Genomic DNA, 22,493 nt, shown 5'->3' on the forward strand with positions numbered 1-22,493 from the left:
CTCTGAATCTGGATGAGTAGCATGTCTTCTCCATTCAAGGAGACTGATCTACACTTCCTCCTGACAACAGACTACAACTAGAACAGAGCAAAATTAACACAGCCTTGCAATTATATATATACACACACACACACACACACACACACAACTGCTTTTCAATTGCTCCAAGTTATCTATACATGATAATTGGTTGGCGATTCTGTTTTGAATTCATTTAAATCACATTTTTTGTAGCTTCTGGGACACTGTAAGGGCTGTGAGCCTCTCTGCCAAAATGAATGAAGCTTACAAGTGCCATTTCAGTTTCAGAATTAAAGTCCTAAAAAATACATATATTACACATACACATATATATTTTATATATATATATATATATATATATATATATATATATATATATATATATATATAAAAGACTATGCAAGACAGACTTCTCCCAGGGAAAGAGCTTCACATAAAGGTGGCAGGGTCACAGTTAATAGGGGGTTTTTAGCGGAGAGCCCTTTCACCCATTTCCTCAATCTGCCCTGTAGTCTTCACCAGCACATACAGAGCTCAACTACATGCTCCTCTTTACACAAGTTTACTGCAAAAGCAGAACATAATAATGCAATAGCAGAATTGCATCATTTTTCCATGAAGAGCCATTACAGTCCTTAAAAAAAATGAAACATCTGATTACTGAAGTTCAACAAACTATGTTAAGTATAAAAAAACAACTTTCCTTGTTAAAATGCAGAAAATATAAACAGGGAAAATACCAAGCTCTGTGGATACAGTAAGGCAGAGCAAAATGAACACCATTATGAAAACTAACTTTGATTCAGCGTGAACGTTGTCGATATATTTTACGCTTAGCAACACAAAAATTACAACTAAAGAAAGCTGCAACAAACAAAGCAACAGCCTGCCAACAACCTGCTGAGAGGCCATTTCTAAAACATGTACTTTACAAACTGGAAGGAATCCATCCACAGTCAAGCACACAGTCTAAAGTCTTGCTTGCAGAAACAGGAGTGAAAGTCATCAGGGGCGGTAGGAAACCCCAATAGAGGGATGAGTGATATTTACACAATGTTCAGCTTTATTAACCCTCCCCCTTTTTTCATGTGACAAAGCAGAGTGGAAAGGAAGTGACACAGGCAGGGCGTTGCAAGGTAGGACTGAAGTCAGTGTGTGTCAAAAGTTTTGCAAGCAAACTGGAAATCTAGAGGCTTTCCTGTCTAATAAGCATAAACAGGAAGTGAGTGGATATCTATTCTCAGACAATGCGGTCCATGTGTATGTCTGGAGAAACAGCTCAGTTTCTCTCTGGCTCTATTGAGATCAGTCACTGCCTTCAGAGACAGTACTGGGGTACAGACAGCCACAGTGTGGCCACTGAGCATGCCCCTCTCTCTGGCCACGCCTCAATATACAGGCCGCGGTTGTTTCATGGAGTAATGAGCTTCAGATGCTGAAACATATGCAGACTCTGGGAAGAAATCCTCATGGTACTCCGCCAAGAACCTAAAGGACAAAACAAAAGGCACAGATGTCGAGTTAGGAGGGGAAAGCAAATGATGCTGGACTTGGACTGTTATCTACATATGACCTGACACATGTCTATGCATGAAAAAAATGCTGAATCTGGATTTCAGCCTAAAGCAATAGAATTTTCTGAGCCTGATTTTTTTTTTTTTTTTTTTTTTGGGTGGCAGGAGGGGGTAACAAAATAGGACACACGTACATTTAACATTACCACAAAATTGTAAAACAAAAATAAATACAATTAATACAATTTTGTATTACAGTGCTCAAATTGTTTCTTTATTTCTTAAATGCAATTAAAGAAAACTGCAACTTCAATAAAAAAAGACATTTCAATGATGAGCAAAACAGTAACAGCATTTGTGTGGCGACACATGCATCATCACTCAGAATGAATGAAGATGCAAAATAACCCTAATGTGTTCAGTGAAAAGGAACGTTCAGTGAAAAAAGCTGTTTTGACAGCTTGCGCGCTAAGCATTGCGTACAGTCACAGGCAATGCCATGAGTGGATGGGTAGCTGGCCTGTGTATTTGACACGCTAAGTTTGGAGATCTGGCCTGTGATAATGTTTTGCACAGGTCAACTAGCGTTGGTGCTATCCTAAAAGACAGGTCATGTTCCGCTATAAATGTACAAATGCTGACTTTATTATTGCACATGCGGTTTTGGATGGATGAAGCGGCAGCAGCTACGGTGGCCACAGTTCCTGGCAATGTTGATATATAACAAAGAGCCTGAACAGCTGCTTTGTGTGAGGGATCTGTATCATGCCAAGACAATGCCGCTTGTCCCATAGTGTATTTTTTTTTTTCAAACACATGGTGCAAAAGTAGGTCCCATGTTTGTTATATCTGTGACACCATGAGCCAAACATTTGTCTGTGATTAACGTTTTCATTTAACCAAATCCATCGCCATTTATTTTTCACCCCGTGTTCTATTGTGCTTGTGTCTGCGCCTACCTTCACAAATTTCGATTCCATGCTCCATCTACTTCAACGTATGCTAGCCTATTGTGCAGAAATCAACTGATACAGTCCCTGCTAGGGCTGCAACTAATGACTATTTTGATAGTCGAACAATCTATTGATTATTGAAACAAATAATCGTTATTTGGATTATGAATCACACATTTACTCAATGACTTATTTATCTATCGGCTTTTAAATTTAGCTTGAGGTTGTTTTAGGCATATGCTGACTAAGAATAAAGACAATAAAGATGAGAACTTCATTCAAAAATACACTATATGGACAAAAGTATTCGGACGCCTGACCTTATTACACCTGTAATGACATTGTATTCAAATACATATACTTTAATATGGAGTTGGTCCCCCTTTTGCAGCTATAACAGCTTCCACTCTTCTTGGAAGGCTTTCCACAAGATTTTCTGTGGGAAATTGTGCCCATTCATTCTGTAGAGCATTTATGAGGTCAGGCACTGATGTTGGATGAGAAGGCCTGGCTCGCAATCTCCGTTCCAGTTCATCCCAAAGGTGCTCGATGGGGTTGAGGTCAGGGCTCTGTGCGGGCAAGTCAAGTTCTTCCACACCGAACTCATCAAACCATGTCTTTATAGTCCTTGCTTTGCGCACTGGGGCACAGTCATGTTGGAATAGAAAAGGGCCTTCCCCAAACTGTTGCCACAAAGTTGGAAGCATAGCATTGTCCAAAATGTCTCAGTATGCTGAAGCATTAAGTTTGACCTTCACTGGAGATAAGGGGCCTAGCCCAAACCCTGAAAAACAGGTGTGGCCAAATACTTTTGTCCATATAGTGAACATATTTTAATGAATGGTTACAAGGACTAATTCAGTGAGGGCAGTTGCTTGCTGAGGAGTACAAGTCTGCTGCCTTTGAAGAAAGCCAACCATGGTAGCATTACGAGATCCAACAAACCCATAACTCGTACCAATTAATCTGAATGCAACCCACATTGGGCATGCATGCATAGACACGACTTGTACAAATCTTTCGCGATTTAGAAAGCATCAAATTCTCCGGCAGCACTAGACAGCAACACTATCTCCAGCCATAAATGTCGCCATGACAACGATGTAACATTTAAGCAGAGAATTTCTAAACAGCAGACGGGCTCTGGTTTAACATTGTTAAGTTAGGGCACATTTGGAAAGTGAACACTATGTTCAACGTCATTAATAATTTATTGATCAAGAGAAAACGTATTTCAAAATAGAAAAGCTCAATGTGAAGTAACATGGCTTTTAACATTAACATTAGCTATGCTAGCTAGCTAACTAACTTAACGAGACAAGTCTTCATCATTCAGAGAGCCAACGTGCCACCTCTTCAGATGCTCGAGCATAACTGATGTGCTCCCATGCCACGCAAGGTCAGGTTTGCAAATGTTGCAGTTCACAACCTTCTTGGCAGAGTTAAGAGTGAAATGCTGCCACACTTTTGAGGTCTTTGGTCATGGAGCATGGTTTCCATTAGCCAGTAATTACTGGTTTTTGCCTGGTAAAATTTATAAAAAATAAAAGGATAAATTAAAAACTTGCCAGTCAAAATGTCTGATAATAATGCTCATACAAAACATACCCTACACTTTAGTGGCTAATGTTGAGGTTTTGCTCAATCGTTACTGTTTGTTTTGCTTAACTGTTACTGTTAATTAAATAGTCAAACTGATTTGAGGTCGTCATTCTTTCATCAACCTAGGTGTTATATTTGCGTTTGTAACATAGACTGTTACTGAAATGTGACTGGTAATTTTCAAATTTGTCCAGTAAAATAAATTCTTTCCAGACACTGGACAGGCAAGAAAAAATCCTACCGGAAACCCTGTCGTGAAGGTGTTGCCATCTCTATTGTTCACTCCAGTAAAGCAACATAGCTTAGACTACACGTCTGTATTCAGAGTCAGCATGCAAAACACATGCGATGACGTCACCAACTAATCGACAAACTCCTGGGCAACTAATCTGGTCATCGATTTTCGCCGACTACGTTGATTATTCGTTGCACCCATAGTCCCCACAAATACTTCCTGGCACCACCTCACAGGAAGTAAAAACTAGTTGCCGACTGGATAAGAACAGTGCTTTCGCGCCAGTATGTTGCCTATACAGGCTACTACTTGTTAAAACTCACCTGAAAAACCACGTCAGTGAATGTTTTTTGCGTTCTGGTCAGGTAATGTCAGAGCCCGTATACACTAGTAATAATTCATTGCCTGATCTAAAATCTCTGCATGCCAGTTTTCCGGCGTGGGGCCAGAGATCTTCAACCCATGGGATTTACTCTGCACAATGACACCACAGATTAAATTTTGAAAAGAGCCAGAGTAAAGCGTATGCACTGTGTGAAAAAGGCTCGCATGTAAGACGTGAATGCTGCCAAGTTTTCAGCTAGCTACGTCGGACAGCCCACCAGCAATTTGTCATCACGAGCCTGGACTTTCTGCCAATCAGGGCGAATTATTCAACTTCCGCAGCAGAACTTCGCCAGCAGCAGAGTGCAGAAGACGTGTACCATCAGCAGCTGCATCGAGTTACGAAACTCATGTCCAGTTGTTTAGTTAATGTGGGGAGTTTTCTTTGAGTGTTGTGTGTGCGTTCATCTACAAGTGATTATGGTTATATATATATATTTTAGGGATGTAAAGGTACAGTGGGCCCATGGTTCAGTATGTATCACGGTTTTTTGGTCACGGTAACGGTACGGTTTCAGTATCTTTATATTTAAGAAAAAAATAAAAACATCACCCTTTAAACAATGAACTCTTCATTTAGCCAACAGACAAATAAAACTTTCCGCTCAGAAAAATGGCAGCATGACTGACTAGTAGGGCTGCTCGATTATGGCAAATATAATAATCACAATTATTTTGGTCAATATTGAGATCACAATTATGTAACATGATTACTTATTGACTTTGGAAAGATCGTGCATTTATTGAACTTTTAACCCTTTCGCATAGTAACGTATGTTTATGCTATGTAGTGCGACTTAAGTTACATGGTTTATGTTTTCATTAGCGTTATTAAGCTTCTCATTGTTTTCAGTTAGCATGTGCTATATTTTTAACGTTAAATCGCTGTTCCCGCAAAGATAAAATTAGCTAGAATTTTTCCAATCTAGTGTTGTAATCGCACTAGAGATGAAACGGTATGAAAATGTATACCGTTGAAAAGTCTCCGGAGCGCTATCACTGCCTTCCGCCATGTTTTCACTGACGCAAAACAAACCCATGTTGCATGCTGTACCTGCGCACCTGCGTCTGGGAGACTTGTTAACTTTGGTTGATGCTAGGCAGTATTTAACGTGAGGTTTTCAAGGCGTGGTAATCAACCACGGTTTTAATGGTAATTAAAATTTGAAACGGTAATACTAACCGTCCGGAATTTTACCGGCAACCGTTTCATCCCCAAATCGCACCGGTTTTAGCATACGCACTAAACGGCAAAACACACCCGTGTGACCGAACGCGAGAATGTTTGTTTTTAGTTTCCCCTCTCTTCCAGCTCGTATTTGCATACAGACCACTGATAGGCTCCGGGGAAATTCTGACAGGCTCCAGAGATGTTCTGTGGATCTGAACGTACAACGTGCGTGTAGTCTGCAGCGCAATAAGCAAGTTTTGGAAATTGTAGGAAAATGACAGGCATATCGTATTTCCGCGGTTCATGTGTGCGTATTGAACCGTAGGGGGCGTACCGAACGGTTCGACAAAACACCGTGTACCGTTGCATCCCTAATACATTTATATCATTAGTTATTTTGCATCTGTTCTAGCTAGCTATGTTGCGCCATTTGTTTTATGATCGCTGTAGCGTTGTAGCCGCATAGAATATTAAGGCGATAACACGCCAATCGCGTTTATATTAACCGGAGATGAATCACCGGTAGTTTCGCGCATGCTTGTATTGATTTGTAATTGAAACTTTTCAGTTTTCAGTTTGTTACAAGTTACTGCCGTGATATCGCCACAGTAAATTAACTAGCCAGTTAGCCGCTAGTCAGAGTGAGAGGCAGAAAGCTTACACCGTTCTTGTTAGGCGCGCATGCGCACTGAATGTTTGGCGGTGACATTTTGAAAGCAGCTGCTGTGTATACAACGGTAAATACGCCTAGTAGTTCAATTCTTTATGCACAATTGCAATGTTTATTGTTTGTTAGTGTAAAAAGGTTTGTTGACATTTAATTTAGAATGTTCTAATTCAGTAGATAAACTCCTTGTTGTTGTGATTTATTTATGCATCAAGACCAATGTTGTATTTTCGTTGTTATTGCAGAACCACATATCCACAATTACTCAATAACGAACATTTAAGAGAAGATCACGTTGTGGTGTTTGGCAACCCCTCACAAGGAAACAGACATCACGTTCTGTCCGGACACCCTTCAGCGATTCAAACGATCCAAACCCAGCAACTCCACATAACTTACACACTGATTATTATGATGGAGCGTGATAAACTGCCTCATAGGAACATGATTATACTTTGTTAAACACCGGCAGACACAATGGAGGGGTGAAGAAGAATTAGTGAGCAAACGTATGCAAACGTGTGCACGACACATGCATCCACACAATCACACACACAGAGCAAAGACAACCATGCAACTATACTTTGGTACTGTTTAAGTGTCTGAGGGGAGGAGCTGCACTTCTTTGATTAATGAAAAAAGTAAATCTCTTGGGCTGGGGCCAGCTGCAGATCATTGTGCAGGATTTAAAGATTACTCTCTGAACCAATGCTGCTTGCATAACCATAACCCCAGCTGCATTCATAAAAAAGGCAAACAAAACACTCTTGGGTGACAGGAAATGAAGTTCAATGCTCAATCTACCATCTGATCCCACCACTCATACCAGAGCCACACCCTCTGTTCCTCCTGTCACTTATTCTTTAACCCTGGCATGCATGCCTTGTATTCAGCCTTGTATCTGTGGATGCTTTAATGCTGAAGCATCTCTGCAACCAATCCGATCCAACATCTGATCCCAGTTTTCCAAGATTAATCCATTTGCAATAACCCAGCTAACTGTCCCAGACTGCACAGCAGTAAGAAAACTCTATACATCCTGCAGATCAGTTCAGGGGCCATTCCTCGAGCAGTGTAAAATTCTCATTATGCCACCCACACACCAATTCAACTGACAATAATGCCTGCTGATTTCCAAAGCAAAAGGCACCCTTCAACACTCACACTACGTGCTACGATACCATCCAGGAAGTAAAATGACAGAAGCAAACAGATGCAGACTGTGTCGGCAGCGTGTCATACACCACAGAGAGGCTGGCAGATCCCCTGCAGCATTTTCATTCGAGGCCATTTCTTAATATGTGCCTTCTAAATGTGTGAACAGCATGTATATCTCTGCTAAACATCACAGGAAGTTTTTCTTGCTCCAGCAATCTAGTGCCTGAGGGTGGGTTACAGTTTCACAGTATCAACGCACTCTGTTCAAAAGCACATCTTTATTCTCAGGTGCTGACCACACCCAAGCATCACCTCAAACCCCTCCATTTACTGCATGCTAACCCAACACTGTGCCAGGACCTTAACCATCCATGCCAAACCAAAAAGTGTTCCACCTTAAACAGTTTCCATTTAAAGGAGCATGGGCAGAGAATGCATTCATTTTCACATCATTGTGCACATATGCCAATATGTCAGCGGTGTCCTCATTAATGGCTGCCACATGTGCTGCTCTAAGCTCAATCAGTCAGCTAGAAGGTTTAATTGTAGACTTTCGTTCCTGCTCAATTTCTGCATGTGTCATGCTGGCAGTTACACAACAGTGATGAATCTGATTTGACAGTTACACACCAATGACAAATTTTTTCAATCAGAGTTCAGATACTGAACCCTGGACAGACAAAATGAAGTTATGTAATCAGAAAACTAAAACCATTTTCACAGGAAATCAAATTACATTATCCACAGCTGACACAAACCCTGTCAAAGCAAGCGTGTTACGCTGATGTCATTTTTACTGTATTTAGACAGCTGCAAAGACAAATCAATTCCATGTTGGGAGGGTTCACAGTGCTCAGTGGCCCTTGGAGGGCAGACACATGCACATGCATCTAAGAGACGTGTACCTCAGGAACAGCTCCAAGTGTTTGACCAGGGCCTTCAGGTTCCTGTCAGGAATGTGCATCTTTCCCAAGATCTCCGGTAGCTTCACTGTACACGGCACAAAAACACAGCGTGAGTACAAGTTTGCACATGAGTATCAGGTGTGGCAGTGTACGTGTGGAATGTGTTAGTATGAGGTGTGGAGGCAGTGTGCAGGCTCGGGGACACACTCACCAAAAAGACGTAGGAGGTGCTGGGAGCCATACATGTAGGATGGAGGCAGGGGCTGGTCACTCTGGGGGTAGTTATCAGGTGTCAGCTTCCAGCTCAGGACCTGGAGAGCAGAGACACAGGGAGCGGTCAGGGCAGGGCCAGGAATGCCATATGGATGCCAGGGATGTCCTGTCAGTCTGTAAACTCAAAAGATCTCATAGCTATCTGCTTTTCAGGAGATTATCTAACTGTCCATTTCTAAACGGGTCGAATGGCTTTTTAAAATCTGATGAAACAAAAAAACAGTCATTTGTGATTGGTCCAATGGTGAGACACAGACCAATCAGAGGGGACTACAAATCTAAGTAGAGGCACTGCCCTGGAAATGGACGTAATTAGCACAATGAATGCTCTTGAGGCCAGAGGGTAAAATTGAAATAGACTCACCTCATTGAGCTCATTGTTTCTCCTGCTTTCCAGGCCAGCGAAGACACAGCTGCCTTCTTTGCTGGGGGTCAGAGGCAGGGGAGAGGAAGAGCCACTGTCAGCAGAGTTTTCTGAGTAAAGAGAGAAGACAGCAGCCATGAGTCAGATGAGGTCAGAGACACTTTAAAGCACTCACATGACAGATGACCTTTGAATGTGAAAATTTTGATGGCACATTTACTGTAATTACATTTCCAAACATCTTTGTGACAGATAAAAATTACAGATAACAGACTAATCAGATTACTGAATGTATACTACTGCCATACCTAATGCCTAGGGGAACAGACAGAAAACAGTTTTTTTCTGCCCTGAGGCATTATATCAAATAATAAACTGAAACAATAATCACTGTGCACTTTTTATTTGCTTGAATATTTAGTATATATGCAGTCTCTTACTGAAATCACATGACGTCACATTAACGTAAAACAGTTAATATTACTTAAGGAACAGAGATCCTTGTGGTAGGAGGACATACTCTTGTCCAGGCTGAGGAAAAACTTGGGCAGAGGGGCAGGGGTGTCGGTGTGACGCCGTTTGGGCTGAGGTGAGGCGCCACTCTCAGACAGCCTCTCGCTGCCAGAGGTGTTGCGTGTGGAGCGCCGCAGGGACTGCGGGGCATCGGCATCAGCGCGGCGCCGTTTGGGTGTGGATGGCTCACTGAGGGCAGGCTGGCTATCAGAGGACTGTGGCGTTGGGGGGTTGAGTCCTGGGGGGCTAGGGGAGCGCTCTCCCTGTGACCTGCTGTGACATCACAAGGGGGGTAGAGGAAGAAGGGTGGGAGCACTCACAGGTAAGGAGTTCAAATACACACATCTGAAAAGGCCATTCTAACCTGTCTGCAGATGGACAAGCATCTGAAAGGGCCATTCTAACCTGTCTGCTGACGGACGAGCATCTGAAAGGGCCATTCTAACCCATCTGCTGACAGACAAGCATCTAAAAGGGCCATTCTAAATTTTAAAATCTTCCATGCAATATAAAAATACCTTTTTGATATAATGACACCTGTTGGCTATGCTGTGTGTCAGTTCAGTATATTTCACCACATGCACATTGCGAGGACCAGCTTTAGCCTCCCACGTGGAACCATGGCAATGCACATTGATGCCTCCCCTTATGACATCACTTAAACATAGCTTTAATTGGTGTAAACCATTTCGGAAAACACCAGATCTGAAACTGTGCTGGGCCTTCACCCTCAAACATTTCACATGCAGCCAAAGAAAGACAAACAAACACTGCCCACACCTCAATCAAAATGTGCCAGCTGACTGCAAGCAAAATATTGTTCTCATACTTCAAAGTCACAATTAACAATGAAAAATTAAAATCAAACACAATGAATTAATCATAAATGCAACAACAAAGTGCCAAAAACATCAGCATCCAAACACCCTGAGAAGATGACCACAGGTCAGGAAACAGAGAAGCTGATATTAAAAAGAGAATCACTGACAGCCTCTCCAATCATTGGCTAATCACTGAAACTGCTCCTGTTATTGGATCCTTACCAGTAGGAACCTGCAGCTGAGTCACTGATGGGCAAGAAGAGTTTGGAGGAGCTGACCTTCTTGAATTGAGCGTGCTCATAGGGGTAAAGGAGAATCATAGGCAGGGTGAAATCAAAGGTGATCCGCAGACCATCTACCATCTCCTTACAGAGGTCCTCACTGCCAGGAGAATACACAAAGTCATCAGGGGGAGGAAATGACAAGAGGTGCGAATGTTTACTGGTCTCACGATTTGATTACGATTCAAAGGGTAGCGATTCGATTAGAAAAAGATTCTCGATGCATCTTGTCCTCCATGGTTTTTTTTTTAATACAAGAATACAAGCCCTCAGATTTGAACTGTTTTTAGTTTTCAACTTTTTGTTTAACAGCTGTTTTCAAAAATAGTGGTTGTAAATTAGCGATTACAGTTATTTGTTTTTCAGTTGAATTATATTTAAAGTTCAAGAAAATCCACTGTTTAAAAGACAAGTTTTTTTCCCCCAACCTTTTCACGCGTACGTTCACACCGGTGTGGTTTGCCGTTTAACGCGTATGCTAAAACCGGTGCAATTAGAACACTAGATTGGAAAAATTCTAGCTAATTTTAGCTTTGAGGAAACAGGGATTTAACATTAAAAAATATAGCAAATGCTAACTGAAAATTATGAGAAGCTTAACAATGCTAAAAATCAGCAAGAGTTTCCTCTAGTCATGACAATATTAATAATTCATTGATTATATTTTTCCTAAACATGAAATATAGTTAAATGTGCAGGGCGAGACATGGTGAAAAAGGTTTGGAATAAGACAGGTATAGTAGAGAACGGGAGAGTTCGCTCTGTAGGTAAGTTTTAATCCTCGGTTTTGAGATAGTAATAAAGACTCTCCCCCTGATTTACTGAAGTATTTGCAAACCAGGTAGATTTAAAAATATTTTTTTGTGTGTGCCTAAATTAAAACATGCTTTCACTGGGCAGTATAGTGTGATTAAATAAGCTGTTTTTCCTTTACATCAGGCGCAAGGAGCTAATATAATATTTAGAATAAACCCATCCTTTATTTTTGCGCTCTCTGGCTGACACTCCTTGAAATACATATTCATCAGTTGTACGGTTCAAGCTGATCCCCTGGGAAATCCCCGCAAATAAGTAATAAATATATATTTTTACGTTATAGCAGAGACACTGAAATTATAGTGTGTGTGTGTGTGTGTGTCAGGATGCGCCCAGCTGTCTGTGTCGGGGGGCGGTTTAAATCATGATGCCGGCTCAACATCGTGATGTCTGTTAGCCATCGGCCAACCCTAGTTCTTAGAACTAGTCCAGTTTTAGCATACATGCTAAACGGCTAATCACACCAGTGTAACCGTACGCTCGAAAGGGTTAATTACAGTTTTTAAGAATCGATTATTTTCTTTTCCTGCACCGATGCAGAATCTTTCACTTTCGCAACGTGATGCATCGTAAAAACGATTATTTTCCCCAGCTCTAGAAATGACATCACAGTTCTACATTCAAAGATGACATCACACATTTATATGTAATTTACTGGTCATTAAACAAGGAACATTAAATTAATGAAGGAAAGAAATTTAGCATTTTGACAATTTAGCAGTAACACAGGCAATACATTAGTACAGATAATACTGTATACATGTTTGAAAGTATTTGTTGATTTTGTGGTTTCAAAGTGGTCTGTATCCATGTATGGAAAAATGATCAAGAGTAAAAAGTAAAAAGCACGTGGTCTGTGAGAGTTTCATGTTCAGATGGAAAGCTGCACAGGCATTGAGGAAGACTCACTTCTTCTCCGGAGGGACATAGTTGGGATTGTGGCTGGGGTGCGTGTTGCTCTGCTGGTGTCGGTACCGCTCATTGGCTGAAAAGGCAGCATTGATGGCAAAGTGTTTGACGTAGGACTCCAGGATATTCACAATGTTCATCTGGCAGGGCAGTTTCACCAGCTGGAAGAGACAAAATAGAGCTTTACTTCAGCGGGAGTGTGTGAGATACTGCATGGTTTAAGCAGGCTTACACGCAGGAGTGTGTGAGGTACTGCATAAGTAGTACTGATACTGCATTGAAATGTTACACAGCACACCTACACACCCACCCACACACACACACACACACACACACACACACACACCTTCTGTACTGGACAGAAAGCAGTGGGGTCAGATCAATTTTCTCACATTTAACTGCTATTCACAAAACAGGTGAATTAAAGCCTACGGTAGGACTGTGGTCAGAGTAATCTGCTGGGGGTTCTCATCACACAGGCCCAATTGCATGGAACAATACCTTCTTCCTCTTGTTGATATAGTAACAGTCATCCTCCAGCTTCTTCTTCAGGATCTCTGGGATCTCAATGTTGATGGCTTTATCCTCATTCTCCCTTTTGCTGTGACCTTCCTGTTCTGCCCTCTGTTGGACAAAGAGTCCTTAGCTCTCTGCCACATTTCACACCACCCCAATCTGATGGCCATCACCCCCAACTTAAAATACTCACAACACCCCACCCTTCTGCAATGTAACACTATAAATCAGCATTTCCCAAACCTCTCCTAGAGGACCCCTTGTCCTGCGTGTTTTAGATCTCTCCCTGCTCCAACACAGCTGATTTAAATGATCAGTTTGTTATTAAGCAGCTTCAGGAGTTCATAACAAGCTGACAATTTAAATCAGCTATGTTGGAGCAGGGAGAGATCTAAAACATGCAGGACAAGGGGTCCTCCGGGAGAGGTTTGGCAAACGCTGCTATAAATCAATGCCAATGACCCAAGAAAAATGGACTTAACTCTCTGCAATCATCTAATAACAATCACCATTACCGTTATCATTTTCAACAGTGTCTTATTCACCGAAAAAACGATTTCCAGCAGTTTTCTTTTCCCACCAAAACATTACAATTTGCATTTACTGTCAATGTCATTTATAAATTATCTGTATTAGGCCTACTTAGTCTGCTTTAATGAGTGCAGCAACATTCCTTCGACATATTTGTGTCTTTAAGCAATGTGTGCATTGTCTGCATGATGTGAATTTATGCCTACTGAATTTCCCCATGTGGGGATAATGATTTAATAACCAAATAATTAATCACCAAAACATTACCATTTCCTCTGATGAGTCGCTTGCTGCACTCTTTAATGACTCAACTTCAGAGTCCTCTTCGTCACTCTCGTCCGTAGACGATATTAAAGCTAAAGAAAAGGATGAAAAACCAAGGTCAGCATTTTCAAATTAGAGGCTTTGGCACAGTCGGATTCTGAAAAATGGCAGAGGACAGTAACTTCCCAGGGGTTGCACTTGGGAGTGACCTGAGCTCATGCTGCAAGCAGTTTTACCAGACCACCATAGAACACCACCCCCATTAATCAGCAACCTTGCTATAAAAACACGTTTCTTCCTTTCAGTGCACTGTATGCATTTGATATAGTACTCCGATTCTCCCATTTACATTCACTGATGGACCAAAGGCAAATTTAAATATTTTATCTGCATACTTTCAAGTTTCTCTCAAGTTTCTCTGTCTCTCTCTCACAGACACAGACACATACACACACCTCCCAAGTGTGCTTCTGTTCCATCCAGCACTCCTCCAACCTTGTGTCATGACATGTATCATATGTGAGCATTCCCACCTCTTCAAACAGTCAGAGCCATTTTTACAGGTGGCTGAGTGTCTCAGTGATGAAGTGCTGTGCAGCATGTCTACTTTCCCAGTCTAGAGGGATACTGAAGCAATGGAGATGAGGTCACTGGCATCAGTAAAGAATCAAATTTACCACTGCCAAGACCACTCTGCCCATGCACCCTGCGCCACCTCTAATCCAGGCATCTCTACCCCTGCACCTCCTTTTAACCCAGGCAACTCTACCCATCCGCCCTAAGAATTCTCTAAAGCCGTTTTCACATATGAACTCCAGACAAAGTGTGGAGAATCAAGTCCGGAAATTGGCTGGAATTGCCCTTTCACACGTGTAGCACACAACAGGAGATTGTCCGTGACAGACGTGTTCTCACCTACAGGAAATATTCCGGTTTGGTTTAGGTGAGGGGCAGCGCCTGGGTTGAGAGTGCAGGAGGCAGGACATGACACAAAAAGTACGCTGCAGAAATCGCAGTGGCTGTGTTCGAACCCGCCTACTGCATACGGTGTACTGCGTACTATACAAGTATATACTGCATGCTATTTTTCAGCGTAATACCCAGTATGCAACCATTAATAATTACATTTGTAGTATGTTACATTGTCGATTGAAATCATTGCGAGTTTAGAAATGTCCAGATTTCCTTGTGGTATTTTCCAGTTAGACGCCACTTGCATTCTCACGAGTGAAAAGTGTTGACGAGTTCACGAAAAGCATTCGCGAGTTGAAGTGTTTTCTTTTCAATATCTTACCTTTCGGTGGTACAGGCACATAATGTGGCACGGAGGAGGAGAAGGTGAACATAGCTATTCTACTTTTGGGTAGCCTATAAAAAAAATCACACACAGCCATCCAAGTGGTGCTACCAGTACACATAATTTATTATTAATTATACATTTATTATAACAAGAAGGTAAGTTTTTGTTGTTCGCTATGTAATGTTAAGTATAATGAGATGGGTGAACTGGTGACCTATCACTATTACTTAGCTACAGCTTAGCTAGCTACTAGCCAGATAATAAACTACTAACCAACATTGATCATCGCAAGAGACAACTTTTGGCAGTATCGCTATAGCGAACTATCTCTAATGGACTCAATCATTGAGTCAAATCATTGGACTCAAAACTGCAGATACGTTCAAATACATGCTATGTCAACGAAACAGTGGAAACAATGTACAGGCACGCAGAAAAGAATACGAGGCAGATGTTTGTAATCTTCTGGTTTCGCGCCAGTCGCATGATAGAAAGATAGAAACGTCATCAACATGCCCACTTGCTTGCGGTGGATTCTCCGGAACGTTACCTGCTCTATTCACACATGGGCTCACTCCGACATGAGCCAGAATTTGCACTAGGGAGCTAGCAGAACGAAGTCCGTCACATGTCCGGTGCGACTGATTTGGACATTTGCTTTCTCACATACAGCTCCTCCGGCTAAGGGCCGGATACGTTCCGGTGTCCAGTGCATGTGTGAAAGGGGCTACAGACTACCAGTGCATGACAGGAGCACATGAATGTTCTGCACCAGATACTGCAGGCTTTCAAGGAGACTTGCTTTTTATGCTATAATATGACACACTCCACTGGCAAGACACCACCTTTCCCACATGTCATCTTACTCATAACACTCTACTCAGAAAAGGATTTTTACTACACCACATCAATTCTGTACATTATACACACATGCTCATTAAATATTTGCGTAACCATTGAAACAGTATCATTTCCCACATTTTCAGTGTGCCGTGGTTCTGCAGTTCCATCCCTCCCCACGTCAACAATTTTCCTGTTGTTAAAAAAAAAAAATACTCCCTGTATATTATTTTTGTATGTACAGGTGAACCTCACTTTCACAAAAGCCAAGAATTTCTTACTCTGACCTCTCAAGAACAGCAACACACCACAGCCCACCATCCTGAGACTCCAACTTCTCCAATTCTTTTTATCTTAAATTCTGAAAACAGAACTTCCTTGACTCTTCAGTATTAACGTCTTCACTGCATCTAAAAAAACTGATGGGATGCTTCACCAGACATCCATGATCCATCTGAAAGCAGAGGTTAGATAGACATCTTGGTCTACTATTAGACCCTGGTCTTTCTCTGGAATCTCATGCAAGAAAACACCAAGAATGGATACTTTCCTTAGAAATGCTGCAGCTAAGATGTTTTGTGACACTCACAGATGCAGAAAGGCTCATCCAAGATCAGTCCCTTACAGCTTTATTAATGCACCACCTCATGGTCTAGGAGCCTGCTCTACAAATAGTTAAAACACTGCTGTGAGCACTTAAAATTAAGAGGAAAAAGCCACATATCACCTGTCCTCTCTCACTCTCCCTTAAATACAACAGACTTCTATACCTTGTGTTACCTACAATATGCTGAACGGATAAGGTCTGTCCTGTGCGAGCACTTTACTCCATACAGTCCATCCTCCATAAGCTCCTTACCACTGACACAGTGTCAATGATGCTGTGACACTAAACCGCACCTGCACCATCAAGCACTTTCCTCACAAGCACTGACAGAGTCTTCTCTGGTTTTTATCCTCATGCCTCTCACAGCTAGTTTTAGCAAATCTCACCTTTGATTTTTTTTTTGTTGAAAACTGATCCAATATTTGATTAACTGTTCTCCAAGTTATAATCAAGAGGCTGCTTGGTCTTATCAGAAGAAATGAAAGACATGTCATTAACACGAATGTAATTGATAAATACTGCAATTTCTTCTGCCAGTTACATAGGCAAGTACAGAATGTCAGTTGACACATGATCTGTGTCACAGCTTTCTGACACTCTTTTGTACCCCTGCCAAACAGAATTGAAAAGCCTGAGGCAACAGACAAGAAGGATGTACATTTTATTTAAAAAGACATTTGTATATATAGGCACAACATCAAACAATAAAATAATATAACGGTGCTTGTTTCACCCAAATGCTGTGTGAAACATTATTTACACAGAAAACCCTGATGACTCACTGCAGACATCTGCATTCACTCACACTTTCAGGAATAGAAATCTGTAACATTGATGAATTAGCTGCTGTTTTAAACAGGGATTTTAGGCTCTCCCTCATGAATCCCAAATAATATAATAAAACTGTCTTCCTTTAGTTTTTTGTTTGTTGACACAACACATCATTGATCCAAGTCATCTATGGCTGATTACAAGGTGACACATATGCAGTCCCACCCATGTCAGAGAGAAATACTTACAGGACGCATCACTGTCCCCCTTCTCTTCAGGTAAGGTTTTTAACACTGAGTCAACACCTGGCAGACGACAGCGTCGCTTCTTCCATCCCTTTCTCCTCCTGAATGAGACAAGAGTACCATCAGGCCAGCCACCCAAACTACTCTTGCACTACTCTGTCTAGCACTGTGGTACCAGACCAAGAGTGGGTGGGAGTTTGAGGAGGCATCCATAGCCACCGGCTGCATTTCCAGTGCCAAGCCTGACCAAAGTGTACCAAAACATGTTCCTGGACTTTCTGGCCCTCATGGACACTGCAGACCTGGCTAACTCAGTACTTCAACCCTTGAGAGCTAACAGAATTTTTGCCTCCAATGTTTAGCCCCCAATGGGGCTTGATCAGGCCTAGGTGTGATGTGGTCTGGCACTGCAGTGAAAATGTGCCATACATGGAATTGCCATGGGTTCTGTACCAGCGTTCTTCTACGTTCTACAGATTCTACAAACATCACAATAACTATAAAAATGACTACAAACAAAATATACAGCATTAATACATTTCACCTTTATGAGATGAAATATATGTTACAGAACAATTACAGGGAGCACTGCATATTTACAAATTCATTGGCCTTTTTTAAGAATGACCAACTTCAGTCATTCAACACTTCCAAATACACTTACATGCGAGCCACTGCTTTGCGTGCCAGTCTACGCTGTAATCGGCGATTTCCGTCCGTATCGCGGAGAACATGGTCCTCGGCAGCCCAGCGATCCCAGCTGAAACAGACAACACTGTATCGACCAGCGGTAGGTTCACACCAGATCCTACTCCTCCAAGCAATTTCCTAGTCCGATCCGTTTTAATTTATCAAGACAAATACACATTAGACCATTTGCAATGTATCGCGGAGGATAATACAATCACACTCTTAATGACACGCTTCAGAATTCTAACAGGTTTGAGGTTTCCCCATCAAGCCTGTAATGTTGGGATTTTCCAGTCCCCATGAGTTACGATTATTAATTGTGCTGTAAAAGGGTTAAAAAATATTTGGAGCCCTATTTCGCCTTCCACTGAGCACGACAGGCAAGTATCAGCTATACTGTAGACCGCAGAAACGTTCGTTGGATAGTGCCTATGGCGTCAGATTTATGTCAAACGTCGCAGCGCACAAAGCAGCCACCACGCGCGAGAGAATTTCTGCTTGGCAAGCGCTGGAGGGCATACACGCTCGTGCGGGTTAACTGCTCTCGAAATTGAGTTCTGCTCGCGCGAATCGACCTGAGCCTTGACAAATTGGGGGCGGGAACTAAGGGAGGCACTGGCTCTCTTATGATTGGTCACTTTCAACGCAATCACACCCACACGACCTCCTTGAACCTTGATTGTCAGCTTCCGTTAACTGTCTTGTTTAAATCAGGTGTACCCAGCTAATCAAAAGTGCCACTGATGAGTTCAGTTAGGTAGGTAGAGCAGGGAAAGATGGAAAACGTGCAGAGCAGGGGGGCCCTAGGAGCAGGATTGAGAATCAGTGCGTTAACTGAACGACAGGCAGACTGTTTGGCCAGAGGCTTGCTATTTCGAACAACTGAGACCTGACAACAAGTTCTGAGTCGAAGACACAGTGGACGGAACAATGGCGGTAACACCTGAATATTTACATGTAAGTGATACTGATAGATGGCTTCGTCTAACAACCCACTTTACTACTACTACTTTACTTACTTTAACGTTACTCAACGTTTGGTCTATTGCATGCAATCGGGGAATCATAGCTAACGTTAGCTATGTACATGTTCCAACCAAATTTCAGAGTAAGTAAATTGCTGGGTTGTTAGACGAAGCCATCTATCAATATCACTTACATATAAATCTCCAGGTGTCGCCGCCATTGTTCCGTCCATTGTCTTCAACTCCGAACTTGTTGTCAGTACTGTTTGAAATTTCTCAGTTGTTAGAAATTTCAGATGTGGGCTGAAGACACACGTTGGCTCGTACTTGTAGCACTCTAACGTATTTGTCGCACGTTTTGCCTAGGTAGTATAGCAGCACTTTATTGTCCCAGTGACTATTTTATATATGTAACTTAAGATCGGACTAGTTCTATCTCACTACACTGAGATGTATGATGTAAGATGTATGACCTGTACACATCTTGCCCTTGTGCCTTGTGTGTGTTGTTCGGCCACTATGTGCACGTTTGTACGTCGCTTTGGATAAAAACGTCTGCTAAATGAATAAATGTAAATGTGAAATAAGCCTCTGGCCAAACACTGCCTGCCGTTCAGTTAACGGAAGCTGTCAATCAAGGTTCAAGGAGGTCGTGTGGGTGTGGTTGCGTTGAAAGCGACCAATCATAAGAGGGCCGGTGTCTCCCTTGGTTTCCGCCCCCAAATTGTCAAGACTCGGGTCGATAGAGACAGAGCGCAACGCGTCATCGTAGGGAAAACCACGCACCCAGTGGGGAAAACATTCCGTGAAGTTGAACGGGAGTGAATGGGAAATTGCGGGACACAGTGTCTTGAAACAGCTTTAACAAAATATGTCAAAGCCAGCCTATTCCAATACCCTTCTGCCCCCGTATATATATATATATATATATATATATATATATATATATCCACCAGATATATAGAGAAACTAAGTCTGACTGGACTCCCTCAGTGTGCCTTTTCTATCCCAAAATCAGTGTTATATGCATCTGTTAATATGTTTGTATGTTTTTATGTTTTTTAGTTACACACACACACATACATACATATATATATATATATATATATATAGCTAGCTAGCTAACCTAGAGCAAGCTACCGTAGCTAGATAGCTAGCTAACTAACTAGCTAAACTGATATATCTGGAGAATTGGGATCAATCATATACAACATTTTAACAACAAATTCTCAGATAAAGAATTAACTTTTTGAGCAACCTGAAAAAATGTCTCCTGCACACAGACGTGAATAATATCGGGATCCCATAAGGTCCCCGCGGCTAGGGAGCCCTCCTGTCTGATAGCTTTAAGCCAACTATGACGTCTTTTGGCTCCGTTTTGCGTCTTGGAATCCTGTCAAAGCTTAAATCGGGGTTAGTTATCTTATTTGCGGTGCAACCCACCACGCAACAGCTTTCTGGCATGGTTGCGATTTTAGTTTTAAGACAAGAAAGAGAACTGTGCAATTCAAATCAATGGAAAGTGCAGCGTTGTTTTCCCGCACGGCGTGGGCGTGGCCTAAATGCGCTCTCTATTCGCGCGAGCAGTTTTCCCACGCGAGCGCGTACGGCCTCCAGCGCTCGCGAAGCAGAAATTCTCTCGCGCGTGGTGGCTGCTTTCTTTGCGAGAATGTTTTCAGCGCTCGCGACTTTTGACATAAATCTGAAGCCATAAGTGCCAACTTTGCATTGTGTGATTGGATCGGAGACGTGTTGCTGTACAGACTCTTACCTTCGGTTCCAACCATTGAAGTGGATCAAGTACTGTGGGACATTCCTACCCCGCTCATCTTTTCCAACTACAACATCAACAACCTGAAACACGACAAATTAAAATGAACTCACGTATTCAAAGCAGCTGCTTAACTTGCTTGTCGGCAAACAAAAACAAAAGTATGGTAACTTTACGGCGCATTATTTAGCAATATCTGACTAGCTTGTGATGTTGCACGCTAATTAACCGTTTATCCATAACCCCACTGAAGCTAGGTCGCTACCCACAATTTGGGAAAAATCATGAGCTAAACGGTTTGGCCAGTTTATAAAGCATTAAACTAGGCAGCTAATATTACTACTCCCCACAGTTACCCAGTTGATTGTGAAAACGCTATATCGGCTGATACGGATATGCAGCTAACTACATTTTACCTTCGCTATCCAGGCTAAGTAAATAACATATGCCGTATCTAGCCATCTTACGCGAGAACATTGCCTTTGTAATAAAAAGGACCCGAGCAGCAGGAAGCAGAGACGGTGTTTTGGACCGAAGGAACGGGCTTGGACCGAAGTTAAAGAACGACCACCTGCTAGTAGTGTTAGTTACTCTAATAAAAGCAAACGATTAGCTAGCTAACATAATACACAAAGTAACCTGTATACCAACTAACCGTTTGGTCGTCAGAAAATCGACTACGGATTTAACAAACGTTGAAATATAGTATGGTTATTAGCGGACTAGCTAAAAAGATAAGCAACAGTGTTGTGGTTGGCCATAGTAGAATTGCGCGTAGTCTTGGCCTAGCGCAGGCCTTTCTGCATAATTTGATTTGGCGCTTAAAGCTATGGATGGCCAGCTAGCCACATCAACCACGCCACAGTTAGCACACAGTGTCGTGGATTCTGGGCCATTTATCTTACTAGCGAAGATTTATTGCTTACCTTTGCATCATAGAGCACTTTAGCCTTTGTAGGATCTGGTTCAAAACAGAGAACTTTTTCTCCTTTGTGAAATTTAAATTTCATTCCCCGAGAGTTCATTTGTTCATCATGGCTAGCAGGAGAGGAGGAATCTAAACCCCCACTCCTTAACCCGTTCAGCGCCGGCCTTTAATCCCGATCCTGAAAAAAAACACTGGAGATGGAGGTAGCTAGGACACAAACCACCAAATGGAAACGCGGCGAGGAAGCATTCTCATGATCCTTCAAGGACACCGTAGGACCCTGTTCGGAAGTTGTGATGTAGTCCCCATCAGAGCCATGTAGAGAGAGAGTCGCGTCAACGGAAGTCCAAAATGCTTGATCATCGCGTGATTCACATCGACTTCAGAAAGTTCCAGGAAGTTCTTGGCGGGCAATTTGAATGCGTAAATACAGAGAGACAGAACTGCGATTTTTGGTAATTAGTAGTCAATAAATGCA

General features: G+C 42.1%; 1 protein-coding gene across 2 annotated transcripts; it reads right to left on the reverse strand.

Moving 5' to 3' along the window:
* Positions 1–817: 817 nt before the first annotated feature.
* On the reverse strand, positions 818–22,279 carry LOC118786309 (male-specific lethal 3 homolog). 2 transcript variants are annotated; one of them, XM_036541446.1, is made up of 13 exons: positions 22,014–22,279; positions 21,088–21,170; positions 18,326–18,421; positions 17,665–17,762; positions 13,902–13,990; positions 13,089–13,211; positions 12,588–12,748; positions 10,804–10,962; positions 9,768–10,030; positions 9,248–9,357; positions 8,822–8,921; positions 8,611–8,695; positions 818–1,509 (listed from the first exon to the last, which is right to left on the reverse strand). In XM_036541446.1, the coding sequence occupies exons 1-13, from the start codon at positions 22,110–22,112 to the stop codon at positions 1,410–1,412; spliced, it is 1,566 nt and encodes a 521-aa protein (XP_036397339.1). In that variant the 5' UTR covers positions 22,113–22,279; the 3' UTR covers positions 818–1,409. The 2 variants fall into 2 exon arrangements, with proteins under 2 accessions (XP_036397339.1, XP_036397338.1); XM_036541445.1 differs by having other exon boundaries at positions 9,768–10,033; positions 22,014–22,276.
* Between the last annotated feature and the right edge of the window lie 214 nt (positions 22,280–22,493).

Source organism: Megalops cyprinoides, chromosome 11 (assembly GCF_013368585.1).
Source record: "Megalops cyprinoides isolate fMegCyp1 chromosome 11, fMegCyp1.pri, whole genome shotgun sequence".
In the NCBI taxonomy this organism is placed as follows: domain Eukaryota; kingdom Metazoa; phylum Chordata; class Actinopteri; order Elopiformes; family Megalopidae; genus Megalops; species Megalops cyprinoides.

What these genes read in the sequence shown, in the direction of transcription:
- LOC118786309 (XM_036541445.1), bottom strand. Translation starts at nt 22,112, where the DNA reads ATGAACTCTCGGGGAATGAAATTTAAATTTCACAAAGGAGAAAAAGTT. An exon ending in CGCAAAGCAGTGGCTCGCAT is followed by an intron (nt 17,763 to 18,325) that starts GTAAGTGTATTT and finishes TGTCTCATTCAG; the next exon opens with GAGGAGAAAGGGATGGAAGA. An exon ending in GAAACAATGAGCTCAATGAG is followed by an intron (nt 8,922 to 9,247) that starts GTGAGTCTATTT and finishes TCTGCTCTCCAG; the next exon opens with GTCCTGAGCTGGAAGCTGAC.